The sequence below is a fragment of the Lotus japonicus genome, chromosome 6, assembly GCF_012489685.1.
Source record: "Lotus japonicus ecotype B-129 chromosome 6, LjGifu_v1.2".
NCBI lineage: Eukaryota > Viridiplantae > Streptophyta > Magnoliopsida > Fabales > Fabaceae > Lotus > Lotus japonicus.
The window spans coordinates 9,590,840-9,600,913 of NC_080046.1; the positions used below are offsets into that span (position 1 = coordinate 9,590,840).

A 10,074-nucleotide genomic window follows, 5' to 3' on the forward strand; every position below is an offset into this window, starting at 1 on the left:
TGTGTTTCTATTGTTTGCTATTGTGTGTCTCTCTATTCCTTCTGTACTGGTTGTTGTTCTAACAAGACAGAAACGCAATCTCGGTTTTGAAGTTTTAAATAATTGATTGCAAGCATGCCATAGATTCTAGTATGATCTTTTACCCAATGGGTGGTGAGTTGTTGAAAATGACTATTTGAACCTCTAGCTGAAATTTCAATATATTTGATTCTCACCACATCCGAGTCAGAATTACGAGAGCAATTAAGCGCTAAAAAAAACAAAATATTCTAGTATTATCTTTTGCTTTTTGGTGTTTGATATCCCCTAAGTTTAATTTTGGTAGAAAGATCCCCTAGATTGATTGCCATTAGGTGATGCTTTAAGCTGATTAATCCAAGTTCCTTTAACCGGAGAAAAAAAAAAACAAACGCCATCAATTCGTCTGTGTTGTTTCCATAAGAAGCTCATGGTTATTGCAAAACAAACTGTAAATTATGGTTCGATGAAGTCAATGCCACAACACAAGTTAAGTGTATATTACTATCTAGCATGAAATCAAGGTTTCAAACAATGATTTAATAGTTAATGCACTTAGTGCTAATATGAGTATAAACTCTCTCCGATATGATCCTACATTTATTCCATTCCAACGATGGAGCTTCTGCTTGATTTCAGCTCCAAACGACAATGCACTAGTTGGATTCACCAAACACAAATCCAAATAGAGATCCTTCTCTACTTTTCATTTGAGATGTTGTGAACCAAAGTTTGCAATGTTGTAAACCATAAAACAAATATAGACTGAATAATGACAATGATTATGATTCCCTTCTAATATTTCAAACAAAGATCATCATGAAGTTAATCTCACAAAATTGTGTCTACCAGCTTCCTTTTTAGCTGTGGTTCACATATGACATAGCCACATTTAGCATGGCTAAACATAACGCATGAAATTCAAATCAGCTGTCTTCCTTATGATGTGGCCACCCAGTGAATCGCTTTTTGAGGTTGTAACGCCTTTACTATTTGTATCTAACTTTTAGTGAGTCTTTTGTTTCTTTTTGACTCAACACAAGTTTATCCTAGAACCTTAAGAGCAAGAGCAACTCATACTTGCTACTTTGTTCAAGATTCATATTTTGGTTCAAAATCACTTTAAACAAAAAAAAAAAAAAAAAACAAATCATTTGACTTCATATTCACTTCAATTCAAAATCAATATCATCTAAAATTTAGTTTGCAAATGCTCACCCAAATTCCCTGAAAGGTTCCCATTGTTCCAAGTTTTATTGATACTTCTGTTTTTGTCAAAAGCAAGTTTTGATTACATCCAAGTGGTGGAATCATATATGATAATATGACATTATTAAACCCACTATCATATGTGTAGCTATACTAGTGTCCCATGTGCATCTTTGTTCACAGAGTCTGCAGAAATATAACTCGTTTCAAAATTACACCAGTAACACATTAAGTGTAAAATCATACTGTTATATGTTGTACAACAGGCTAAGGAAGAAAAACACTATTTTATACATACCTCAAACTTCAAACACAACAGACAATAACCTGTATTATTCATCAGTTATCAAACATCTATCAGTTCATAAATACAAAACAAAATATAGGCATCGAAAACAAACTGTGGAAGGTGAAGGAACAAGGCAAGGCAGGCATCTTGCCCATAACAAAAGCTTGTCTCATTACAAAGCATGCTAATGTAACTAAAGATTTGTACATAAGCAAATACCTGTCATTATCACCTAATCTGAATCTTTGTGTATTTGGTGGCGGGCATGCCGAGCAGTAGTGTAGGTTGAAATCGCAGAGCTAGTCACGCTCAGTGAGTGTTTAGCAAGCCCGAGACTCTTTCTTGTTATCAGCCAAACAGTGTAAAAGAATCCCATCCAGCCTGGCACAGATTGATTTCCATGTCCAAGGAACATTACAGTGTTAACTCACAGAAAAGAAAACCCGAAAAGATATAAAGAGAAATATTATAGAAATTCATTAAGGAAATATCAATACAATCTCTTATGTTTTAGAATGAAGAGAACAAAATTAGTTGCAATTAAGTTAGAGATGCCCCAAAATATCCCTAATGGCTTTCATCTTCACATAAATAGTCTACGATTGTTGATATTTTAAGGAAGGCATCGACCACACCAGTCATCGCTGGTCTATGGCAACTTCTTTTTTTTACTGTTAAGTGGCTGAGTGAAGCAACATTCAAATAGTGGACATATAAAATCCATACTCATTCAAAGTTCAGTTGGTGATCTTTTTGCTGAAAGAAAATCCATTACCAGTGCAGTTAAATGTGAAGTTGTAAACATTTATTTGATCATGCATACAGCTGACTCCACCTAGAGGGAGGGGGGGGGGAATCTTACTGCTAGTACATACATGATACATGTCCTTTTTTCTATACAGGGGAAGGACCGAAGGACAACAAAACTTGTAAAGTGATTACTATGATATAATGTCTTCCTGATCGCAACAAAAGGGTGCAATTTATAAAGTCACAGATCCTACGTAGAAGCAAATCGTCTAAAGCAATGCTCCAACCATTGATTTTACACAACTGATTTAAGTTTTCATGACAATGTAAGCAAACGACAAACCTAAAACATGGTATATGTACAGTAAAGGAGAAAAGGACTATTAGGTGACCAAACAACTTGTTACCTGCGGTTATCAGAACAGCCACAATTGTCCAAAATGCAGTGAAGGAGATCACAAATATGGCTACTGATAATGCTCCGATATATATAGCTGTAGCAAGAGCAAAGAAAAGAGCCAAGAACCCTCCAGCTGCTGCCAAAGACATCAGCAGCGATATAACAACGGCATTTATGGTCGCCGCCAGAAAGAAAAGCATAAACACAAGCAGCCCTGTCAGAGCAACGAAAGTAACAGCCCCAACCTGCAGCAGTAAGAGGGGGGAACTTCTTACACATTCAAAGCAAAAGATAAATTTATCATACACCTTTCCCTTGATAAGAATATTATACAGAAGACCGAAAAGTGAGCTGCCTAATATATCCACTGAGCAGGCATATATGAATTGTATTCATTATAAATATGATTACAAAAATTCAAAAGGACATGACTAAAAAACTAATAATCAAGTGTCCCCTTCATATAGTTTCCCCTTGAGCAATCTTGCATGCTATGAAATCTAGTGATTCAAACCTTCAAGTTAATGTTCCTCTAATTTGAGTTTTTCTCTTAAATAAGCAAGGATGTATCATGTATCCACTTTTAGATCAGTGTTAATTTTGATACACTTAAAACTAAATGGTAGATACAGTCTTTACTTAGTCACTTCAAAGCTATTAACAATGCATGCATCCCTTTTCATAAATTTTCTTGACTACTTAGCTCAACATGTGAAAATGCACTTCTTTTTTTATAGGCAAATGTTAGTTGTTAGTAATGTTAGTAAATTAGTCCCTCCTCAGGGTTGGAACCCTGGACCCTTCACCCTTCATCTCACTCAACCCTTATGTCTCCTAGCTCTTACCGCTTGAGCTAACCTTCGTGGGTGAAAAACTGAAAATGCACATAAACCCTCTTTTGTCAATCCCAGTGTTTGATTTGTTTTCTAATTTCACTTCAGTTGTCATATTTTTCATTAGTAATTATAAAAATGCTGCCTTTATTCTCAGTTTGTTCTCTATTGAAATGATTTCTTTAGCAAAAATTTCAAAACAGAACATAATAAGGAAAAACAATGAAAATCTTATAATTATTAAAAAAAAAACACTAAATAGACGAATAACTCACAAGTTCATCTATTTTGGAGCAAAATTATTTAATTCAAAGAAACGCGTGAAGAAATTAAAATCATATCATGATCTATAAACGCTAGAAGGTTGTTAAAACAGTTAGAAAACCCGATTCAATCAATAAAAAAAACTGAAATCATAATCAAATTGAATGATCCTCACGGAGATAACGAGAAGCGCGCGGAGGGGGCTGCCGCGGCGAGTCCAGACGATGACGTGGCTGGCGGAGTTTCTAGAAGCTTCCGGAAGGAGAGGAGCGTTGCCGGCGACGGACGCCTTGATCCGGCGAAGCAGGGAGGCGTCGTCGGCTGGTCCCGGGAACAGGATGTCGGTGACGAGACGGTTGAGGACCTCGGGTAAAGTCTCCGTTGTCACCAGTCCATGCTTTCTCCGACGCTGCTGCAGCGGCGGCGGTGGCGGCTTTTGTTGGTCTTCTTGTTGTTCGTGGTCGACGTAGACGCCGTTGCTGTCAGTGCTCTCCGCCATTGTTGATCGCAACCACGATGCGAGAACCAGAGAGAGTGTTGTGTGTGAACTGTGAAGTGAAGAGAATGCTAATATTGCATCAAAGGTGGGTCCCGCGATTTGATGCATAGCGAGTTTTTTCTGCGAGGTGGGTCACTAAAGAAGCCCGTCGACATTCAGTGTCTGCGTCGGGAGTTGGGTTTGGAGCCCATCCCTTAGGCTTTGCACCCCACTAAAACAGATACGGAATTTAAATTTCCATATCAATACGGAAAATAAAATTCCGTATCTATTTTAGTATATAATGAATGGTTGAAAATGTGACACGCATACTTAAATACAGTACGGAATTTTAAGTTCCGTATTCAATATGGAGAATACGGAACTTTAAATTCCGTATTTGATAAAGTGGGGTGCCAAGCCCCATAAGTGGGGTGCCAAACCCAACTCTGGTCTGCGTCGACGGCTCTGATTAATTAGATCCCAATTATGCGGCCTTGATTGCATATAATCTTATATGCACAACTTTAATGCTCATATACTATTTAATACTTTATATTTTTTGTTGCACAAATCATCGTTAAGTCGATATTATATAATGTATTATGTATAATTGACATATGTAAATTAATGTTATTTCGGTTATAATCTTACAACATTTAAGTCGTTGATAAAAAAATTAATAGTATGAAGAGTTCTTAAACACGTCATTACTAAACATGCTGGCGCCTCATACTTTGATCCATGTGGATGGATCTTGTTGTAGACGTCTAGATTTAGTTGCGATACTAGTACTCAATGAATGCTTATGAAATAAAAAATACTACTCAATGAATCGAGAAGCACCTGGTTATTTTTTATAAGCAAATAAATTGTATTCAACCTTAATACAAGGGGTGCAATCCAAATGAGAAAATGAAGTCATAAGGCAGCAGAGTGATGAATTATACAGCAATGACGAAAAGATAGTGTGACATCATCAACTGAGATCAAAGAACCACTGGTTGCACTAAATAAGCAAAGCACTCTTTGGTCCACATATTAATCAGTAACCCAAAGCATCTAACACATGTATCCTTGTGATCCAACGACACTGTTGGAGACCAAGTGTAGACCACGTCAAATTTTTTGTTCACCCAAGCCTCGGAACCAGCAAGAACCTCCTCCAGATTTATGTCCTCCGAACCCGACAGCAAGACTAAATCATCCCCAATATATCTTACTTGAATAGTGGCAAATCCTTCCACAATGAAAGCATCTTGCAGGGGAAGAAACCCACTCTAGATTCTTGATCACACCCATCAACTTTTTTAGCCAAGTCGTCGTCGGAGGAATTTCAGGCCCATTCCATACTTCTTTTGGACTTCCGAGTAACTCGTCACCCAAATAACTTCTAGAAAGACCAGGAGATTGCTCTCTTGTAACAGCTTGTGCTTAAGATCTTCTTGCACTAACCTCTAAATGCTTCGCCGGTTGCACTTGCCTCTTCGTCCCATTCATTGGTTTTCCAAGATTAGACGCCACACGAGAATTTTCCTTTGTTGCACCCTAGTCAAATCTGGGAAGATTGACAAGCAGTTTGTGTGCACCAATCACAATACCATCCAGCTCCCATTCAAACCTCCTTGGATCTTGAACATTCAAGAACCTAACAAAGCTAAATCTATTTTCTTTCCTGTCTCTCCTTGGCGGAATGTACACCTCTCACACCCTCCCATACTTCTGGAAATCCCCCCACATATCCTTCTCTCCAAAGTCATCTAGAAAACGAGTAAAAATGTAGGAGGTTATGTCACCTCATTCTCTAGCTCTGCACACTCCCTTGTGCCCTAATCCCTCTTGAGTTTTCTTGCCACCCAATTCTTCGTTTTCCCATTTTAGACCACCACGACTCCTATTCTCTCTCTTTCTCTCTCTACCCCGCTCTCTCTACCTCTCATTTTTTAGGTTTGTCGTACTAAAGCTAAACATGAAATTGAAGCTAACTGTTCTGAGACACTAACAATCAACAACACTGACCCTTCACATGACAATCTTGTCGTTTCATATCGACTAGCAATCCAAATGAGAAAATGGAGACATAAGGTAGCAAAGTGATGAATTATAGACCAATGAGGAAAAGATAGTGTGACATCATCAACTGAGATCAAAGAACCCACCGGTTGCACTAGATGAGCAAAGCACTCTTTGGTGCACATGTTAATCGGTAACCTAGAGCATCTAACCCACGTACCCCGGTGATCCAACGCCACTGTTGGAGACCAAGTGTAGACCACGTCAAAGATTTTGTTCACCCAGGCCTTGGAACCAGCAAGAACCTCCTTAAGATTTATGTTCTCCAAACCCGACAACAAGACCAAATAATCCCCAAGATATCATACTTGAATAGTGGCAAATCCTTCCACAATGAAAGCATCTTCCAGGGAAGGAACCCACTCTTGATTCTAGATCACACCCACCAAACTTCTTTGTAGCCAAGTCGCCGCCGGAGGAATTTAAGGCCCATTCCATACTTCTTTTGGACTACCGAGTAACTCGTCACCCAAAGAACTTCTAGAAAGACTAGGAGATTGCTCTCCTATAACAGCTTGCGCATAAGATCTTCTTGCACTAACCTCTGAATGCTTCGCCGGTTGCACTTGCCTCTTCGTCCCATTCACTAGTTTTCCAAGATTAGACGCTGCACAAGAATTTTCCTTTGTTGCACCCTTGTCAAATCTGAGAAGATTGACATGCAGTTTGTGTGCCCCAATCACGATACCATCCAGCTCCCATTCAAACGGGAATTGGGTTTGGAGCCCCACCCCTTAGGCTTTGCACCCCACTTAAAGTGCGGAAGTTACCGTAAAGTCCCCCCTGACTAGAATATGGTATATTATATGCCGTTTTCAATATGAACAATAATTTACCGTATTGTATTAAAACGTATAAACAACGAGCGAGCGACCCGTTTTCAGCATTTTTCAAACCCTCACCTTTCCCTCCCCAAATCACTCGAGCTTGAAATCAGTCCCAATCGTTCGTTCCTGCACCAGAACTCCTTCAAAGCTCAACTCTCATCATCATCAAACCTCCATCAAAGCTCAATCGAGTCCTCATTCCATTCAACACGCAAGTTTTGATTTTAACCGTTTTGATTTCATTTAAGTTTAAATTAGGAGCATTATTCAACCCTAGGGTAGTCGATTGATGATTAATTAGAGGTTATGTTGTCTGAAATGGTATGAAATGAGTATGGGTATGAGTCAGTTCAGCCTAGGTCGTTAATGGAGTTTCACTGCAAATACGGTTTATCATTATCCATTTTCAATATGAAAAATCATTTGCCGTATTCTGAATGGAACTTTATTAACCGTATTCAAAACGGAACTTTATTAACCGTATTCAAGATGAAACTTTATTAACCGTATTTGAAATGAAACTTTATTAACCGTATTTAGTGAAAATAGATAATTTATTTAGAAAATATTTAAAATGTATAATTAATTAGTGGAATATAGATAATTTATTTAGTGAATTATTTAATATTGAGATAATTTAGATAATTGAAATTACTTAGATAATTGAGATAAATTTGTTAGTGGAATCTTGAACAGTTCATATTGAAATAATTGATTAATAAGTCATTCATAATTGATGTTAATGTTATTAAATTTGTTGGATTTGAATAGATAGCGAGAATGAAGAACAGAAAGAGGTCTCGAACTACTAGTGAGGATGTAGGGGGTACATAGGATCGACATAGGGGCTTACATGCTTCTAGCCGGCGCGGCGATCATTGTGCAGCCACTCACGCGGTCGAGTCTTCAGCTCCGGCTGCTACTGTGTCGTCTACCATGGGAGAGTCTTCAGCTCCGGATGTTAGTGTGCCGGCTCCCGTGGTTGACCCTTCCGATCCGGTTCCTACTCTGCCGTCTCCCATGGTTGAGTTATCTCCCCATTCCATTCCTGATCAGCGTTCTAGCGAGGACACATCCGACGAAGAGTCATCCGGCGAGGAGACATCTGACCATGAGCATGAGGAGACTAGTGAGAAGGAGGAGGATATTATTCCTGAGGTTGATGTCGTTCCAGAGGAGGGGGTACAGGGTGGCGATGATGACCTGATCCAGATGTTGCCGCCGTTTCCGGGGGGGATTGTTGAGCTGTCGCTTCTCACGCATTATGTCGATCACAAGGCTCCATGGACGTGGCATGCACTCCTACACATTGACCCGCGGTACGAGGACCGACGACACTTGAGGGTGGCCACCGTCGGGGGGAAGGTATAGAACCTCCCTTGTGATGGCGATTCATATTGTCATAGACGGGTTCGAGAGCTGCTCCAGCAGACGGGTCTTCATCACCTACCCTGGTGCGGCTACCCGGAGATAGACTCAGGCCTCATATTGGCCCTTGTTGAGAGGTGGCATGAGGAGACCAGTAGCTTCCACATGTCGTTCGGGGAGATGACTATCACCTTGGACGACGTGTCGGCTCTTCTCCATCTCCCCATGGGGTCGAGGTTCTATACGTCTGGCAGGGGGGAGAGGGATGAGGCCGCAGCGATCTGCGTCCAGCTTATGGGAGGATCCGCTGCTACTTATCTTGAGGAGTTTGATTACAATAGGAGCCAGACTATTCAGTTTGGGGTCTTGCATACGATGTATCTGTCTGCGTTGGAGGGTATGTCTTAATTGTTAGTTGATTAATTTGTATCTATTTTTAGCGTCTTATTATAAACTGTTAACTCAATTCATTTCATTGTAGGTCACCGGTACGAGGATGCTGCCCAGATTTGGCTGGTGAACCATCTGGGCGCGACGCTCTTTGCCAGCAAGAGCGGGGGTTATCACACGACTGTGTACTGGATTGGGATGTTACAGGATCTTGGGTGAGTGTCGGAGTACGCGTGGGGCGCGATTGCGCTGGCTACGTTGTACGACCAGCTTGGTCGAGCGTCCCGCAGGAGGACGGCCTAGATGGGAGGGTTCACCTCGCTCCTGCTAGGCTGGGCTTATAAGTACCTTTCAGACCGCGTCATTATCCGAAGAGCAGATCCGGACTACTCTGAGGACCATCCTAGGGCGCGCCGGTGGGTTACGTCCCAGGTCGGGCATGCCGGACTCGATGAGAGGCGAGTCATGCTCGATGAGCTTACGGTGGATGACATTTTATGGACCCCATTTGAGGACCATCGTGCTCATCGACCGCGGGATCCGAGGGCCCTGTATTCTGGCTATATCCAGACGCCATTCGGTCGGGCTGTTCGACGACATCTACCAGTGAGGGTTCTGCGCCAGTTTTGCTACATACAGAATATCCCTTAACACCCCTCTGAGATCCAGATGACTGGGTCCCTTGCTGAGACCGCAGATGCTGCCTATGCTGACTTTGAGCCGCACCTGCGCCCTCAGGGGATCCCTACTACATATCCGGGAGAGGCGGTGGAGGGTTACATGAGGTGGTATAGCCATGTGTCCCATCGGTTCATCATCCCTGATGATAGGAGGGAGGAGTTCAGTGCTGTGGTAAGTTTGAATTCTATTTTCCATTCAATTGTGATTTTTTTTTCATGATATTTTCTTTGTACCTAAACATGTATATTATTTTTTGCAGTTTGCTATGCGTCGGGGTGTGGATCTGTTGGAGCAGTCACTGGAGGTGTTAGAAGCTCTCGCAGTAGGCACACAGGCCCGATCCCTCATTGAGAGGGCGCTCGAACTTTTTAGATCGAGTGCCTTCATTGGTACCCAGGGAGTTGCCTTTGCTGCTGTTCGAGGAGCCGGAGCTGAGGGAGGCAGAGCTCGTGGAGGTAGAGCCAGTGGAGAGGGTGCTCGTGGAGGCAGAGGAG

General features: G+C 41.2%; 1 protein-coding gene across 3 annotated transcripts; it reads right to left on the reverse strand.

The window, feature by feature from the left end:
• Positions 1–1,251: 1,251 nt before the first annotated feature.
• LOC130724383 (uncharacterized) lies at positions 1,252–4,323 on the reverse strand. Of its 3 annotated transcripts, XM_057575602.1 has the most exons (5): positions 3,939–4,323; positions 2,674–2,911; positions 1,736–1,897; positions 1,526–1,554; positions 1,252–1,413 (listed from the first exon to the last, which is right to left on the reverse strand). In XM_057575602.1, exons 1-3 carry the CDS (start codon positions 4,260–4,262, stop codon positions 1,749–1,751), a joined length of 711 nt encoding a protein of 236 aa, XP_057431585.1. In that variant the 5' UTR covers positions 4,263–4,323; the 3' UTR covers positions 1,252–1,413; positions 1,526–1,554; positions 1,736–1,748. The 3 variants fall into 3 exon arrangements, with proteins under 3 accessions (XP_057431585.1, XP_057431584.1, XP_057431583.1); XM_057575601.1 differs by lacking the exon at positions 1,252–1,413 and having other exon boundaries at positions 1,415–1,554; XM_057575600.1 differs by lacking the exon at positions 1,252–1,413 and having other exon boundaries at positions 1,461–1,897.
• Positions 4,324–10,074: the final 5,751 nt, after the last annotated feature.